The sequence below is a fragment of the Pecten maximus genome, chromosome 7 (assembly GCF_902652985.1).
Source record: "Pecten maximus chromosome 7, xPecMax1.1, whole genome shotgun sequence".
NCBI classification, from domain to species: Eukaryota; Metazoa; Mollusca; class Bivalvia; order Pectinida; family Pectinidae; genus Pecten; species Pecten maximus.
This window is the reverse complement of record NC_047021.1, coordinates 29,673,857-29,693,273: the sequence shown is the minus strand read 5'-3', so window position 1 is coordinate 29,693,273 and position 19,417 is coordinate 29,673,857. Positions and strand designations below refer to the sequence as shown.

Below are 19,417 nucleotides of genomic sequence, written 5' to 3'. Positions count from 1 at the left end.
TTTACATGTATAAGTGGTCATAAACACATCAACTTGTAGAGCAGCAGAGCTCCCAAAAAGAACATGAAACTCTCATTACAGCCACTTAATGCACCAGAGTCTGAAGGATATAGGTGCTTACTGGTATTGATGTTTACTGAAATTCTTAATGAATACCAAGTTGCTCAAATTAAACCTTAATTTCCAAATTATATATATTTATTAGTCCCCTGATGGTAAAACGAGGAACCGTGTCTGTTTTCAAGGTGTTTATTTATCATGTGCCAACAAATAATGAGCAGAGATTCGGCGTGTGGCTTTGTAATAACACATTACAGATCCAGTTTGAGTTTTTAGTTCAACATCACATTTTTTGTGAGTTATTGCCCTTTAAACTTGTGGGGCTGAAATGTATGCAGTATTGCTTTTAAAAGCAGTATTCAATATCTATACAGAAAGCAAATTATAAAGAGGATGTTTAAGTTTTACCATCATCAGGCAATCATTGAATAATTGCTCAATATATCATATATATTAATTTTATATAATGACCCATCATGATCAGAAACCAAACTTTATTTGAAAATGTTTATATTGATGACTCATCAGAAGCCAAGCTTTATTTGAAAATGTATATGTTAATGACCCATCAGAAACCAAGCTTTATTTGAAAATAGTGCCAGGCATCTTTAGGCTCAGGTGTCACATATCGCTACGTGTACAGATCACCATGTTGTTAGGTGTGAGCCTTGATTGCTGCTGTTTCTTGAGGAGTTTCTTGAGGAGTTTTGCCCTATTTTTTTCTTCAGTTTTATAAATGAAGACAAAAAGCATGAATATCCATATTAAAAGTCCTTCAATATAACTTAATCTCAGTAGACATTGGCACTTGTCATCAAAACTAATCGGTTCTCAACAATCAACATTCTAACCAGTTCCAAATTTCCTGGTACATGTATATATTTGGCAATTCAGCATTCCATTCTATTTCTGTCTGTGATATTAGCTTTGGGCCAAAGTTGCTGTATCTGTACAGTTAAGGACTGGGCCTAATTATAAGTTGCTGTACATCTGTATATGAAGTTGCTGTATATGAATGTGTACAGTTAAGGGCTGGGCCTAAGTTGCTGTATATGAATGTGTACAGTTAAGGGCTGGGCCAAAGTTGCTGTATATGAATGTGTACAGTTAAGGGCTGGGCCTAAGTTGCTGTATATGAATGTGTACAGTTAAGGGCTGGGCCTAAGTTGCTGTATATGAATGTGTACAGATTTGGTCTGGGCCTAAGTTGCGGTATCTGTATGTGTACAGATTTGGTCTGGGTCAAAGTTGCGGTATCTGTATGTGTACAGATAAGGGCTGGGCCTAAGTTGCTGTATCTGTATAGATACGGTCTGGGTCTAAGTTGCTGTATCTGTATGTGTACAGATAAGGTCTGGGTCTAAGTTGCTGTATCTGTATGTGTACAGATACGGTCTGGGTCTAAGTTGCTGTATCTGTATGTATACAGATAAGGTCTGGGTCTAAGTTGCTGTATCTGTATGTGTACAGATAAGGTCTGGGTCTAAGTTGCTGTATCTGTATGTGTACAGATAAGGTCTGGGTCTAAGTTGCTGTATCTGTATGTGTACAGATAAGGTCTGGGTCTAAGTTGCTGTATCTGTATGTGTACAGATAAGGTCTGGGTCTAAGTTGCTGTATCTGTATGTGTACAGATACGGTCTGGGTCTAAGTTGCTGTATCTGTATGTGTACAGATACGGTCTGGGTCTAAGTTGCTGTATCTGTATGTGTACAGATAAGGTCTGGGTCTAAGTTGCTGTATCTGTATGTGTACAGATACGGTCTGGGTCTAAGTTGCTGTATCTGTATGTGTACAGATAAGGTCTGGGTCTAAGTTGCTGTATCTGTATGTATACAGATAAGGTATGGGTCTAAGTTGCTGTATCTCTATGTGTACAGATAAGGTCTGGGTCTAAGTTGCTGTATCTGTATGTGTACAGATAAGGTCTGGGTCTAAGTTGCTGTATCTGTATGTGTACAGATAAGGTCTGGGTCTAAGTTGCTGTATCTGTATGTGTACAGATAAGGTCTGGGTCTAAGTTGCTGTATCTGTATGTGTACAGATAAGGTCTGGGTCTAAGTTGCTGTATCTGTATGTGTACAGATAAGGTCTGGGCCTAAGTTGCTGTATCTGTATGTGTACAGATAAGGTCTGGGTCTAAGTTGCTGTATCTGTATGTGTACAGATAAGGTCTGGGTCTAAGTTGCTGTATCTGTATGTATACAGATAAGGTATGGGTCTAAGTTGCTGTATCTCTATGTGTACAGATAAGGTCTGGGTCTAAGTTGCTGTATCTGTATGTGTACAGATAAGGTCTGGGTCTAAGTTGCTGTATCTGTATGTGTACAGATAAGGTCTGGGTCTAAGTTGCTGTATCTGTATGTGTACAGATAAGGTCTGGGTCTAAGTTGCTGTATCTGTATGTGTACAGATAAGGTCTGGGTCTAAGTTGCTGTATCTGTATGTGTACAGATAAGGTCTGGGCCTAAGTTGCTGTATCTGTATGTGTACAGATAAGGTCTGGGCCTAAGTTGCTGTATCTGTATGTGTACAGATAAGGTCTGGGTCTAAGTTGCTGTATCTGTATGTGTACAGATAAGGTCTGGGTCTAAGTTGCTGTATCTGTATGTGTACAGATAAGGTCTGGGTCTAAGTTGCTGTATCTGTATGTGTACAGATAAGGTCTGGGTCTAAGTTGCTGTATCTGTATGTGTACAGATAAGGTCTGGGTCTAAGTTGCTGTATCTGTATGTGTACAGATAAGGTCTGGGCCTAAGTTGCTGTATCTGTATGTGTACAGATAAGGTCTGGGTCAAAGTTGCTGTATCTGTATGTGTACAGATAAGGTCTGGGTCAAAGTTGCTGTATCTGTATGTGTACAGATAAGGTCTGGGTCAAAGTTGCTGTATCTGTATGTGTACAGATAAGGTCTGGGTCTAAGTTGCTGTATCTGTATGTGTACAGATAAGGTCTGGGCCTAAGTTGCTGTATCTGTATGTGTACAGATAAGGTCTGGGCCTAAGTTGCTGTATCTGTATATGTACAGTTAAGGGCTTGGCCTAAGTTGCTGTATCTGTATGTGTACAGTTAAGGTCTGGGCCTAAGTTGCTGTATCTGTATGTGTACAGATACGGTCTGGGCCTAAGTTGCTGTATCTATATTATATACAGATAAGGTCTGGGCCTAAGTTGCTGTATCTGTATGTGTACAGATAAGGTCTGGGTCTAAGTTGCTGTATCTGTATGTGTACAGATACGGTCTGGGTCTAAGTTGCTGTATCTGTATGTATACAGATAAGGTCTGGGCCTAAGTTGCTGTATATGAATGTGTACAGTTAAGGGCTTTGTCTTAGTTGCTGTATCTGTACAGTTAAGGGCTTTGTCTTAGTTGCTGTATCTGTACAGATAAGGGCATTGTCTTAGTTGCTGTATCTGTACAGATAAGGGCTTTGTCTTAGTTGCTGTATCTGTACAGATAAGGGCTTGGACTTAGTTGCTGTATCTGTACAGATAAGGGCTTTGTCTTAGTTGCTGTATCTGTACAGATAAGGGTATTGTCTTAGTTGCTGTATCTGTACAGATAAGGACTTTGTCTTGGTTGCTGTATCTGTACAGATAAGGGCTTTGTCTTAGTTGCTGTATCTGTACAGATAAGGGCGTTGTCTTAGTTGCTGTATCTGTACAGATAAGGGCTTTGTCTAAGTTGCTGTATCTGTAGAGATAAAGGCTTTGTCTTAGTTGCTGTATCTGTAGAGATAAGGGCTTTGTCTTAGTTGCTGTATCTGTACAGATAAAGGCTTTGTCTAAGTTGCTGTATCTGTATGTGTACAGATAAAGGCTTGGCCTAAGTTGCTGTATATGAATGTGTACAGTTAAGGGCTTTGTCTTAGTTGCTGTATCTGTACAGATAAGGGCTTTGTCTTAGTTGCTGTATCTGTACAGATAAGGGCTTTGTCTTGGTTGCTGTATCTGTACAGATAAAGGTTTTGTCTTGGTTGCTGTATCTGTAGAGATAAAGGTTTTGTCTTGGTTGCTGTATCTGTACAGATAAGGGCTTTGTCTTAGTTGCTGTATCTGTAGAGATAAAGGTTTAGTCTTAGTTGCTGTATCTGTAGAGATAAAGGTTTTGTCTTGGTTGCTGTATCTGTACAGATAAGGACTTTGTCTTAGTTGCTGTATCTGTACAGATAAGGGCTTTGTCTTAGTTGCTGTATCTGTACAGATAAGGACTTTGTCTTAGTTGCTGTATCTGTACAGATAAGGACTTTGTCTTAGTTGCTGTATCTGTACAGATAAGGGCTTTGTCTTAGTTGCTGTATCTGTACAGATAAGGGCTTTGTCTTGGTTGCTGTATCTGTACAGATAAGGGCTTGGTCTTAGTTGCTGTATCTGTACAGATAAGGGCTTGGACTTGGTTGCTGAATCGCTACAGATAATGATGTTATGATTCTACTAGGTACAATACATGAATACTTTTGTAAAGTGTTTGATCTTTAACCAGTTGTGGTGTAAATTACATTAGATATAGTAATAGAGTTAGCTGATTTATAGACCCTGACTTCTCGTGACCCCGAAAGGAGTTCTTCTGTTAATTTTATTTGTGATAGCTTAGGTGTTTTCTAGTTAAAAATCATACCATAAGTAAAAAAAAGAATTTTTATTCATAGTATGACAATTATGTAATTATAAATTGATGGTGTATTTAGGTTGATAATAATAACATACAAATTAAATTTAGTTTTAGAATTTTTCTGAATAATGAATTTTTCGATTCAATTACTGAAGGTGCTCCTGCTATACCACAACCTCCTCAACTAAACTATTATTGTTGAACATTTGAATATTTTATCATCAATAAAAGTCATCAATAAAAAAAATTGTTCCCATAATGATATATCAAACAAAGCCAGAATGATTATTTTCATCGTTAAAGTCATAGAAAGAAATAGTAAAAAAACCGTGGTGTTTTAACACAGTGCTCTAGTTGAATTAAAGCCAAACAATAAATGGCAATCCAAATATTTGAAATTCCTCTATGATTTCAACGTCTCTGCCTCATTGGGTCCAAATTTGAGAACTAGGCTAGTGGTACTGTTAGTGTGTACCACATACATTGACATGTGCTGTTTGTTGAAGACATTACCACAATACAAGATTCATTGAATGATTCCTCAGCAACATCAGGCAGTGAGTAGCTGTAACTTAAATTGTATAAAACAAGATTAATTGTTAATATACCAGATATTTTATTTAAGCAGCTGTTACTTTGTGATGCTTTAGCATTGTTTGTTTATTTGTTTGCTGGGTTTGTTTATTTGTTTGCTGGGTTTATCGACCCATGAACAGCCAGGGTCATTTTGAGGAGGGGTCTAATTGTAGTAGTTGGGGACTACTTCATTTTTTTAGCAACATACAGGAGGCCCTTTGCATGCAATTAAGTATCTTGTCCAAGGACACACTGCATACAGGAGGCCCATATCGAAGCCCCCTACTTTGTGATGCAGTCTTGTTAATAGTGTTAGGACCAATATTTGATATTTATACTGTATACCCATGGGTATATTGTTTGCCTTTTATTTGAACCTTTCCATATTATACATTCTGAACTATGAGTACACTAATAATTATTCTTTTTAGGGTCATTGAAATTATCTTTTTTGTCTTGGCTTTACTTCAATGCAACTTTTATAGAGATAAAGAGTAATTTCTTGATATATATCTTTGATTTATGTGTAGATACATGTCTTTAGGAAGTCTGTGGTCAAGGGGAGGTAATTGGAACCTGAATTGTGTAATGTACATGTTGTTAGTGAATCGCGGCCATCATATTCCTCATGTTTTTGTGATACTGATTGATAGCATTCATTTCCATTATTTCATTGTTTACACAGTAATGCAAGAAGCATTGCTGATGTTTTCTTTGCCAGAATTTATGATATTATAGGTTTTAAGTTTGATTTCCCATGGTTGATTAATTTAACCAGGTTCAGGATTTGATATACTGGATCAGGTCCTAACATTATTTTCTGATGTCAGTTACTGAACCAATTTTTGTTATGTGCACCTCATGAATGCATTATCTGTTCCCTTTGTTATATATCATACATTATAATATATACAATACCTTGAGTACATTTAGTTGGGTATTAATGAATAAAATATCCACTCTCACTTAAGTCAAAGGTTGCACATTCCAGAACAGATATACAATGGTGATTTGTAAATAGTAAATAAATAATTATAACATTATCATCGATTTAAAACTGTTTTACATAAACTTTATTCATTTTACAGCAAAGTTATACCAACTTACATTAATCACACTTGTTGGTTCCAATGGAAGGGTATGATTGGTCTTACTGTAGATATAGGAATCTGTAGTACCCAGATAAAATAAAACAGGGGACCCCATCATTTTTCAGGGAAACTGTTTTCTTTTCAAACAGTTTCCAAATTATATTATCAGGAATTTTAGAGAATTCATGCTGTATTGAATTCTCCTGATCAGTCCTGTTGACAAACCATTACTAATGATGTATAGTATGATATCATCTAAATTATAATCAAAACTCATATTTTTATTGCCAGTATTTTGATCAGAACAAAGGATAAAACCTAAATTTTTGGATTGTCAACAGAAAGTGATGATGAAGTGAGAGAAAGTCACAAGAGTTATCCCCCATTATGTTTTGTATCTTTTCTTACACACGTACACTTATGAGGGAAAAAAACATACATTGATAATACATTTTGAATACTGAAGTAGTTTTATATTCTTCATTTTGCTGTTTGCTACATTACAAGTATATAGTTGTATTTGAAGCATTTTTTTCTTTTGTAAATATAATAATTTCAGTTGATTTAAATGTTTCCTTCTAAACCATGAAAGCTATCTTGTTAGAGTAACTCCCCTTTGGACCTAGGCTAGACCAGAACTAAACAATGACCTGCTCTAGTATCATATATCATCAGCGTTAGATGTAATTCAGATATTTTGGCTTTATTTTTTTATTGTACATCTCCCTATTATGTAAACTTATTCTGTTTGTAAATGTTCTTCAATTCTGTTTATTGCACAATGCTAATTACATAAGTAATTTGACAGCAATACATATACAAAAACATACATAACAGTTCAACAATATAAGTAGAGTATTAGATACTTGATACAAGCCTACCCTCCTTAGTACTAATGACTGTTTTATGAATAGATCAGTTCCTCGTATCATCATTAAACATTTTGATGACATCATAAACAGACAACTACTTATCATACAAAGTCAATGATTTATGTTGAGTTGTCCAGTGATCAAGACAGTGTTGTCTATATTAATGTGGTATGTCAGTATATGTAAAGGTAAAGAGTGTAAGGTCTACTTACTAGCTCAGGCTAGCAGGCATTTCCCTTAGTCTAGTGGTAGGATGTTTGCCTTGAGAACTAGAGGTCACTGGTTCAAGGCCCAGCACAGGCATGGTATTTTTCAATACTCCTTCCTATTACAGTTTTTGTGTTTATGACCACTCCAGACAAAAGCTATAGGAGATTGAGAGGCTGACTTGGAGCTATAGAACCTGGGTTGTGGTTATCTTTGGGGGCGAAGACTTTGTGGAGGTGGGAGTGGTATAAAAGTAGAGAGTTAATATCACCTTACTAGCTCAGGCTAGTGGTATGATGTTTCCTGTGAAAGGGAGAGGTCACTGGTTCAAACCCAAGCGTGCAGAGTATTTTTCATTACTCCTTCCTTGTTTGCAAAACTTATACAAGTTGTGATAAAAATTCAAATTCACCTGTCCATCTGACTGGTTCCTGAATAATTTTAAACAATTCCCATTGTTTGGCCCACATCAAAGTCATTGTTCCATTGCTAAAAATACTCATAAATACCATTTAAGGATATTTATGTTATAGAAGCTTTCATTATCAATTTAAGTTAGTTGATATGAATATTACTGTGTTATCAAATAAACAAACTATCTGGATAAGGAGGGTGTTTAGGTACAAATAGGCTCCTAGAACTGGGAAACAGAAAGAATACTTCCTCGGCCATGATCTCTACACTGTAGCTGGTTAATGTTTAGACTGACAGAATCTTTTGATGGGCATACACTATCAAGTATAAAGATGAGTTCATCCAATGTCAGGTTCCGGTATGATGTCGTGTCCCCATATTCCTGTTTACCTTGGCGCTGGTTGCATCACCTTATGCTGTGAGCCAAGCTATTCTGGAGATAATGGAACCAACCATCACTGTTAAACCAACATCTGTTCGCCTTTTTAACAAGCATTTTTTTCTGTTTCCAAAACAAACTAACATAAAGTCAAGGAAAATGTGTCTGAGGTTAGCTGTATAACATCAGTACAGTATCATGTAGGGTGGGGCACCGCCTTTCATCTCCAGTAAAAATAGGTTTATACATTACTGTACAGATGGGCTACATATACCCCTGTCTTACATTAACTAACACACACATATAAACCATACAGACATCCAATACTAGGGTGGCCCTGAATATGTAAACTTACATAGTCAAGCTGGCGTATAATGATTGACATTCTATCTCAGTTAATATATCTGTATGGAGACAGCTATGGTTTACCATATCATTTATCATCTGAACACTTACTAACTGATGATTGGGCCCAGAATTTTATTGAAATCTATTGTTACAGTATAGAACATTGATGTTCCTCTGTTATAGATATGGTATAGGTAATCAGACCTACCAGTTCAGTAAAATACTAATGCTAAATCCTTCAGAAAAATCTACAATGTCTGTTGAAGTTTTCAGTAGCCTTTATCATGTATGTTGAAGCTTCGATAAGCTCTAGCTACCATGTCTGTTGAAGCTTCGATAAGCTCTAGCTACCATGTCTGTTGAAGTTTCAATAAGCTCCTACCATGTCTGGTGAAGTTTTCAGTAAGCTCTTTTATGTATGTTGAAGCTTCAGTAAGCTCTACCATGTCTGTTGAAGCTGCAATAAGCTGTTGAGGTTTCAGTATTAATAAAATACTGAATACTTATGAATTTACCTTCAATAAGCCGACCATGTCTGTCAATCAATTTTTATGCATAGGCCCCTGGACATTTATATATAAAATAAAGAATATAAACTTCAATGAACCCATATGTTTCCATACAGAATAAATTTTTGTACTTTTTTTGGATAGTTGACTTCAGAATTTGCTATTTTTTTACTTTAATTCTTAATAACTTTTAATGGATATACATGTATTGGAAACAGAAGATTTACAACCTGGACTAATTATTGGACATTGGTTCTCAGGGTATCCTCTCTTATTACTAGTTTAGTTCATATACATCAAATGAGAATTGTGGTCCAGGATAGTGATTAACAACTCTTGAGTCAAGAATGTTCTCAAGAGCTAGGGGTATGTTTATGATTAGGTAAAAGTGTTCATGGCTAATTGTGTAAAAATGAAACAAGGACACGGTCAGGTGTTTGAACTGTCAGGGGTCAAGGGAAACACTCAAGGTGAAACAGAATGGATTCTGTTGGAGTGGCAATTTTTATTTGAACTCGTATTCATCCAGAAGTAAACTCTTCATAGGAAGTAGAGAGGTCAAAGATATTCAAAGAATAACGATATACCTACGCTTTCAGTAAATTGGTACATCTTTAGTGCAAAAGATGCTCTCAAAGGTAAGATGCAGGTCTATGATCCAGCTTTGATGAATGAAGACCATTCGGTGTGTTTATTCTAAACCATTTATCCATAATTACCTATCCTACTACTGTAGATACATGTATCATTCTTACTGTACATCATTCAAATTTGAAGTCAATTATAACATAACATACAGTGAATATGAATTTCAGACAGACTTTCAGCCTACACAAGATAGGAGAGTACTTATATAGCTGTGTTTTCTTTTTATTTGTATCTTTCTATATCAAATAATTGAGATGGCAGGATTATATAAACGATATACTGGTATACATCAATACACACAGTTATGTATCCTCAAGGTCAAGGATGCAGTAGAGAGTCAAAGGTCAAGTAACTGCTTCTAGACCAGAACATGTGAATTAATGTAAAGTATATATAACGACTGTGCTATGGTTCATCAATGTCTTTTGTGGAGGTCATTGGGTGTTTTATGTATGTTTGTTATGTATGTTAAAGCACAGATAGATTAAACTTATTTTGATTGGCTGAACATGATGTATTTTTAGCCCACCATCATCAGATGGTGGGCTATTCAAATCGCCCTGCGTCCGTGGTCCGTCGTCCGTCCGTCCGTCCCTCCGTCCGTCCGTCCGTCCCTCCGTCCGTCCGTAAACAATTCTTGTTATCGCTAATCCTCAGAAAGTACTGAAGGGATCTTTCTCAAATTTCATATGTGGGTTCCCCTTGGTGCCTAGTTATGCATATTGCATTTTGAGACCAATCGGAAAACAACATGGCCGACAGGCAGCCATCTTGGATTTTGACAATTGAAGTTTGTTATCGCTATTTCTGAGAAAGTATTGAAGGGATCTTTCTCAAATTTCATATGTAGGCTCCCCTTGGTGCCTAGTTATGCATATTGCATTTTGAGACCAATCGGAAAACAACATGGCCGAAAGGCAGCCATCTTGGATTTTGATAATTTAAGTTTGTTATCGCTATTTCTGAGAAAGCACGGAAGGGATCTTTCTCAAATTTCATATGTAGGTTTCCCTTGGTGCCTAGTTATGCATATTGCATTTTGAGACCTATCGGAAAACAACATGGCCGACAGGCAGCCATCTTGGATTTTGACAATTGAAGTTTGTTATCGCTATTTCTGAGAAAGTATTGAAGGGATCTTTCTCAAATTTCATGTGTAGATTCACCTTGGTGCCTAGTTATGCATATTGCATTTTGAGATCAATCGGAAAACAACATGGCCGACAGGCAGCCATCTTGGATTTTGACAATTGAAGTTTGTTATCGCTATTTCTGAGAAAGTACTGAAGGGATCTTTCTCAAATTTCATATGTAGGTTTCCCTTGGTGCCTAGTTATGCATATTGCATTTTGAGACCTATCGGAAAACAAAATGGCCGACAGGCAGCCATCTTGGATTTTGACAATTGAAGTTTGTTATCGCTATTTCTGAGAAAGTACTGAAGGGATCTTTCTCAAATTTCATATGTAGATTCCCCTTGGTGCCTAGTTATGCATATTTCATTTTGAGACCAATCGGAAAACAACATGGCCGACAGGTAGCCATCTTAGATTTTGACAATTGAAGTTTGTTATCGCTATTTCTGAGAAAGTACTGAAGGGATCTTTCTCAAATTTCATATGTAGGTTTCCCTTGGTGCCTAGTTATGCATATTGCATTTTGAGACCTATCAGAAAACAACATGGCCGACAGGCAGCCATCTTGGATTTTGACAATTGAAGTTTGTTATCGCTATTTCTGAGAAAGTACTTAAGGGATCTTTCTCAAATTTCATATATAGGTTCCCCTTGGTGCCTAGTTATGCATATTACATTTTGAGACCTATCAGAAAACAACATGGCCGACAGGCAGCCATCTTAGATTTTGACAATTGAAGTTTGTTATCGCTATTTCTCAGAAAGTACTGAAGGGATCTTTCTCAAACATTTTTATAAGTTCCCCTTGGTCTGTAGTTCTGCATATTGCATCTTGGGACCAATAGGAAAACAACATGGCCGACAGGCAGCCATCTTGGATTTTGATAATTGAAGTTTGTTATCGCTATTTCTGAGAAAGTACTGAAGGGATCTTTCTCAAATTTCATATGTAGGTTCCCCTTGGTCCCTGGTGTTGCATTTTGGGACCAATCCGAAAACAACAGACAGCCGTTATCGCTAAATCTTAAATTTTATATATAGGTTCCCCTTGTTTGAAAAGTACTAGAGGGCTGTTTCTGAATTTACACAGATTAGTAAGACTTAGAGGAAGGGAAAAGTAGAGAAAAGATCAATCTGACATGGAACCTATAAAGATCATTCAATGGTGGGCGCCAAGATCCCTCTGGGATCTCTTGTTTAAGCTTGATTTGATTGGTCAGACATTGTAGATGTATATCTTATAAGATCTTTTTTTATTGATTAAAAAAGTGCATTATAAAATCCCAGTCTGACATGATTCATCATAAAAGTTTGTTTTGATTGGTCAAATATGATTAAATATCATTGAAGCTTGTTTTGATTGGTCACACAGAGCGTATGATAAAGATCTATGCTAATTGGTAAAATATATGATTATCATAAAGCTTGTTTTAATGGTCAAGGTGCAGTTTTATCAGAAGATAGACCTTATGTTATCTCCTTAAAGACATATGCTATCCGAAAAGGCAGGGTGTGTGTGTTTTCCTATTTTAGACTATTATTATCAGAAATCTGTAAGATAAAAATGTTTTTTTGCACTTTCAGACAAAGCATCTAAACATACATATATGATCCTATTGACATTTTTAAAGACAATTTTCATAATGGAGTATAAAGACCTATTGTGTATCCAAACCATTCTGCAAGTCTTCAATGCCAAGTGCATTGTTTTAAGAGTTTGTGCAGCGTTTCAGGTTGTCAGAGTTGACACAGCCCTGCCGTTGAATTTGTTTCAGATAAAAGGGTCTACACATGGATCCCGCCATGTAGTTCAATAGGCCACTGAATAATACATGGCCGTGATGCAAGTCAAGGTATTTTATGTTTCTAAATCATTTAAGTTTTTATTTTCAGGAGAAGACCTCTATAGAAGGTTCCTTGTTTTTGTACCAAAGGTGAGTAGTGTTTATTTTACCTCCTAGATATAGCTAGTTCTCATTAGTTTTCTTCTTTTTACATCGCTTTAATTCTTCCTTTGGAAATTAAACTGAAACTCTTTTACCCTAAAATTGATTGTGGTGAAGACAAAAACAGAGCCGTGAAATACAACATAAATTTCTCCTTGCCATACAGACTGATTACTGTGGCAAAAATAGCACTGAAATGTTTCTTCCTTTGTATTTTGTACATTTTCTCACAGAGAAGAATTAAGAAAATAACCTCAAATATTTGAATTTTATGTCTTGATCACAATTTCATGCTGTGATATTAAATCACCATGAATTATTTCACCCAATGTCTGTTATCATTTGTATATTCAGAAAAGTGAAAATATCTTTTTTTGGAAGTAATTTTCAGTGAACTCTACAAGAGCCTATAGCATTATAAGTATTGCCTTCCATGGCAATTCATTTGTTCATCATTGCCTTCTCATCCACTTCCCCTTTTTATCACCTCTGTAGTACCATAAGGTCTAGGTCATGATCTTTGGTTTGTTGATTGGTCGAGGCTAAAACCAATTTGTCCAAGGCCACAGTCAATTGTGTACAGCCTCTGCAACTATTATATATATCTATATATATATACAAAACCCTGTGGCCTGAAGTCAATATTATATTGCACGTAGTTTTAAGATGACAGGATTCAAAGGTTCTAAAAATGTTATGCCCTTGTCATTTTATGGTGTAGGTGGGGGTGGTGCATAGTATTATAGTATTATACTTGTCTGTCACATTGCATCCTGTGAAAAACCTTGAGAAACTCTCAACATGTTTTGGTTCATATTTAAGACAAAATATCATAAGACAAGTTATATACCTGATCACAAAGGGTCAAAGATCACCTTTGACCCTCCTGCATGCAAATAACGCCTTATTGTAAAGCTGCAGGGGCATTCGTATCTTTTCTAGTTATAATCATATAGGAGAAAGACCAAATGTACAAGGATTAGCTTCAAGCCTTTTAACTTTTCATATGTTACTTTTAAGAAAATATTTCGTGATGCACTTTGCTTTGGATTTCACATCTTTTTCAGTATTAATTCTGATTTGTAGCTTTGAGTATGATCTGCCATTTGTAAAGGTACATACATTTCTAGTGAAGACATTACAAATGGTTATTATGTATCAGGATTCTCTTGACATTTACACCAGACAAGTCTACCAAGATTGATTTATTTAAAGCTATACATTAAGGAGGAGTTTATCCACTACTCCAGTAAGAATGTCAGCTACACATCCTTTAGCTGGGTGTGTGTAACACACCGGAATCATCAATCATATTCCTGGGTAGAACAATGCAAAACAGAAGTGAATCGTGTGTTTGTTTATAGCTTGTTTGGTAAAACTGCTGTCAGAACACCACACACTTACACAGGTCTTATATTAAAGTCTTTCTCACTTCCTCATCATCAATGAGTTGAGCAGAGTTGTGAAGTCTGTAATGTAAATTGAGCTCCAGTCTACAATGAATTGTCCAAGACTTGTACCTGAGTTGTCCTCTGTTACACGTATTCAAGGTCAAGGTCAAATGTAGATTTGGACAACTGTGACTACAATTTGAAAAAGCACAGACAAGTATAGGACAAAGCTCTTGTCTATACTGTCTGTCCTGGAAGGATTGGGCTTTGGTCTTGTTCTGTTGAAAGATGAGTTTGCTTAGAAGCATCTTTTCAACAAAAATGTCTGATCAGCAATTAACCATAATGTAAATGGAATAATTTTTTAATCATTATGTTTTGTTTTGTTTTTTTTCTTGTTTGCTTGTTATATAGTTCAAGGAATTCTTTCAAGGGTATTTTGAGTTCTGTTTCATCTGTGTTTTATCAGGAAGTTCACTCCATTTAGATGAAACATTTCTGATGAACAGTCTTTACTATACAGCCTTTGGGCTCCAGCATGAAGCAGCTCTGGGTCGACAGCGCAGGGTCAGACCCTGTGTAGTGCTTTGTGTGTTTACCCTTTCAATATCCAGTATAGGATACAATTTGTGTGATAAAAAGTTGCTGGTAAATCAATCAAGTGTATTTAGCTGTGACAAATGTCAACACAATAACTGTGTTATAGATTTCATTGTGGACCTGATCTGGCCCACAACAGCAGAACATAATGTAAGGAATATCCAATATAACTATCAGGAAAAGTGAATAAAAATAACTTTGAAAAAGAAAATTCCATAAAAAAAATCCATCAAAATTGATTGAATATTGTTTGTATGGTGATTGTTGGTGTGACTGAAGATCTGACAGAAGTTGTCCAATCACCAGCAGACGGACGGGTTTCCCCGTAGTTTAAACTGATCGAAGGTCATGATTGCACGAATAGGAAATCTACTGCAAAAACGAACATATTGTGAAGACAAATTTGATCAGGACTGCCGATGACACTTGAAGCAAGTTGTCATTCATGAGCACTGATTTAATCTGACAACATCAAGGTTGCCAAGATGGGGGACACAGGGTTTCTGACACGGAGGATAGGTCCCAGTAGTCTAATGAGATTTTCTCTTTCTAGTCTGAATAATTCATCACATATAAAGAAGTCAGCTTTCTTTGTCCACACCATCAGGTTTCATACCTCCTGGCCAAAGTACCAAGGGAGATCACTCAGCCCTCATTTCGAAACAACTGACGTGTAGAGCGCAATCCCAAAGACATCCAGAAAGTTACTGGTGCATTTTATTTTGCTTCTTCACAACAAAGTCAAGTATCGAGTAATGATACAGTAATTCCAAAACTATTTTAAAGTGTTGTCACGCTGAAATGCTGAGACAACTTCAGAAAAGCAATGTTGATAAATTATTTGACCAAACAAAAAAAAATTAGTGGATAATGAAATTTTATTTAATAAAGCTAAATGCATTTCTGTACAAATAACTTTTCTATGATGAAGCAAGATTGACTTCATACAGATAGAAACTTACTTCAGGATAAGGATGACAATAGTATGCCATATATGGAGCTTAGTGAATTTTGTTGATATCGTAAAAAAACTGAACAAAAGAAGAAAAAGCATAGTTGAAACCTGATGATTTTTTATAGGAGTCTAAAGAATTATCACATCCTATTAGGCTGTGTAAGTACTCAGCTTGTACTACATGATGTCTGTGAAACCAGAAGTACAAGACAAATGGCTAGATCTGAGATAATAACGCCCCATTACCAGTTGACAAGTTAGACACGTGTACCTGGTAAGAGGTTAAAAAATCTTCTTGTGGGTCATTGATTAGTCCGATACTATTGTAGATTGGAGGTTGGGGAACCTTTTTCTGACATATATGCTTTACATTCCTGGCATGCTTTATATTCCGAAATATTTAGAAGTAGGTTGTCAAGTCATTTGAGGATAAATCATCATTTTCCTATTATTCAAGATTTTACAATCAATGCATACCGAACTGTGCTGAAAGTATACAGTTTAACCCCAAGCGATCCTGTCTTATTCTTATTTCTTATAAAGTACATTTATTTTGAAATATGTGTGTCAGACATACATTAACAAGGATTGATGTCAAGAGTTGTCTCCCTTGCTGTTAACAAATATTTTGTCACATTAGGAACCATAAAGGGTGAAAAAAAGAGTTGTCTGTCCATTGTGCCAAGGTCATTTCTCTAATCAACAACTCAAGGTCAAATTAATTTCCAAGTACAACTCACCAGTTGCACAAGCATTAACCTATTTATATATCTGTTTTGAGTTATCAGATTTTTGAGAGACATGCATGATCTGATCCACATGTTATACTTTGTGATGGAGTCAGTTACCTAGGATATGGTTCACTGTGTTGATGCTATTGCGAGGCAGTTTGCTGATTGTTTTGTGAAGCATTAATGAGGATTACAATAGAAGAATACAACAAAAGCTGTTATGCATCTATTATATAATCATGTCGGAATACACTTTCACATCTTATTTGGATATAGGTTTGACATTCCTTGCATATTGACTTGAAAATATCAATTTCCCAAAGTGTATCTAATCATTACGGCATGATAAAACTAGATTAGCAGTTTGTTATCTACCAGTCGTGTCACTCATATATGTAAAACAATTGGATTAATCTGAGGTATATATGTCTTGGCTTCAGAATCTGATCATAAGGCTTGCTGTGGTAGTATGACTACATTCTCATGCATTATTCCTGATATGGTAAAGATGTTTTGTAAGTCTTGCTGTAATCGAATGGTATAAAATCACAGATGTTGGCAGGGACAGTTGGTTTGGACTAATTCCATCAATTTCTCGCTGATTGTGTTTATTACATTGTTGACATGAAGGACTGTACACAAACTGACCTGGTTGGTTTTGGAAAGGTACCACTTAGCCAGTGTTAGTGTTATGGTACTTAGTATAAATAACCAAGCTCTGGAGCAGTCTTGTACAGGACAACACACAGCCCTCCCCACTCCCCACCCCACTCCCCACCATCTTCCCACCAAATACCTGGTAGTTAGTGTTTTATTGATGGCATTCCTTTCACAGTGTCCTGCGATCAACAGCCATGAAATACCTTTTACCTGGGATTATCAGATTTCCCTCCCGGTGGTAGCCCCAGCATCCAAGCTTCATGTGTAACTTTTGGCTATGTAAAGCTTGTAAAGTGCTTATGATTATGCCTTTTGGATTGTCATGAAGTACTGAACCACTCAGGGATGTTCAAGGAACGAAGGGCACAGCGACCTCAATCTTTACAAAGACAAACTAACCTATGGTCTTTTATAGTCTACCATGGTGATGTTCACCTCCTCAGTTTAATAATGCCTTGCCCTGCTGTGATAATGAACCTGTGTCATTTTTGTTTCAATTCCCAGAAGTTTACTGGCTTCTCCAAATGAATGAAAACTGGCACCCTAATTTATAGTAAAAAGGAAGTTGTTTCTATCTAATAGGGCAATAATTTGCTTTGTCTGTTAAGAGAGATTTGTCACCACATAAAAACCATGGCCACATGTATGTGGATATTATGTCTGTGTTAATTATAAAGGTTTCCTTCTTTTCAGACATAATCATCGGTCCATGATTGTCACCCAATATTGACCTAATCAAGCTTCCTTTTAAGAACTCTTATCATCAAAGTTTATATCCTGAGCTGTGATTGGATTTCGTCTGTTAATGCTGGTAGATAGATTCTAGGTGAAGAGACTCAAAAAGAGGAATATTTTTTGTGTGAATCTTATCCTTATATCTTGTCTTTGGGACAATTAAGTGTCACAAGTACATTATTTATAGATGTACGTAGTTTGATTAGGAACCGTCACAAGGAATGATGTAAAGATAAGTTATTGTCAATGATTTGTATATATATATCATTAAACTCTATTCATCCATCACCAATTTGTTTAAAAGAAGTTAATAATTCACTCAGTATAGAGATAGTATGATGATACTTTTTGTACTAATGTTATCAAATTTTCGACATGTTTTGAACTTTGTCTAAACTTTGCATTTAGCTCCATTTCCGCAATGCAGGAGTGGGATATCCTACTTGTTTCACAAAAATTTGTTGAACAGAATTTGTCAATGAAAATATGTAAATAAAATCTCTGACCAATTCTGTATGATATTTGTAATAGGAAGTGATTTTCCTGAATTAATGTCTAGTTAGATGACCTGGACCTCCAACAGCTTGCTGCATTTAGCACTGACTTGAACTAGGAGTTGTTGGTGTGTACCTGTCTGACAGACAGTGGAAGGTGTGAGGAGGTACTGTATCCCTGCCATTCTCCCCCTTTTCCCTAATATTGGTTCTGACACAAATTGGTAAGGTAGGTCATGTAGATCTCTATCAGACCGATCACACCTCAAGGGAAATGTACCAGTATCCCCCAGACACCTGTCGGTGATGGGGCTGGTACACAGACACAATATGTATTATGATCATATCTCACTGAAACATCTACCTGTAATCACATAGAGCCTGTCAGCTTTCTCCCTAATCAGGTACTTCATTGTTAAATTGATGTATGGAATCCAAAAAGCATTTATTCCATTTGTTTTTTGCAGGGAGAGGGGGTGATTTTTGCCAATTTTGGCCATGTGGAAGTTTTGACATTCATCATGAAGTCCAATGCAATGGGTACAATAGAATCTGCTTAGCCCATATACATTGTCTCCTATGTACATGCACTTGAAATTTGCAATGGATCAGTGCATCTTTGTGAAAAAATTTCAAAAATGAATTCAATTTTTCTTTACTGTCGATCCCTTTTAGCAAATCATAATGCTTCATCTTTTATATGTTGATTTTCCTTCTTAGAAGAAAAATCAATTTTCAGGAGATGGGGATATTTATTGTTTCAAGTTCATTGCTCAAATATTTATTACTGATGATAATAAAAAGTACATAGAAAAGGCTAATGATAATACAATGCTACATGTGTAGTGGCTATATGTATTAGCTATGTGTAAATCTTTGTATACTATAACCTTGTTCCCAAGGTAAATTTGTTTTTAAACATGAGGGCCATAGATCAGGCTATGACGTGGCTAGTAAGATGGTTTTGGAATAATTTGTTGGTAGAATACTGTTTTAACTGAAGGTAAATCATCAGCAGGTCTTGTGTTTTGTCATATAGGTTATTGTACAGGTA

At 36.2% G+C, this 19,417-nt stretch overlaps 1 protein-coding gene across 2 annotated transcripts in view; it reads left to right on the top strand.

The window, feature by feature from the left end:
* Window positions 1-19,417, top strand: part of LOC117330520 (mRNA-decapping enzyme 1B-like) — a 117,465-nt gene that overhangs the window by 5,247 nt on the left and 92,801 nt on the right. For both annotated transcript variants that reach the window (XR_004533357.1, XM_033888890.1), the window contains exon 2: window positions 12,745-12,785. Coding sequence is in view for 1 of the 2 variants with exons in the window: in XM_033888890.1 (XP_033744781.1) it covers window positions 12,745-12,785 (41 nt within the window). In the remaining variant the exon portion in view is untranslated. The remainder of the gene's footprint in view (window positions 1-12,744; window positions 12,786-19,417) is intronic.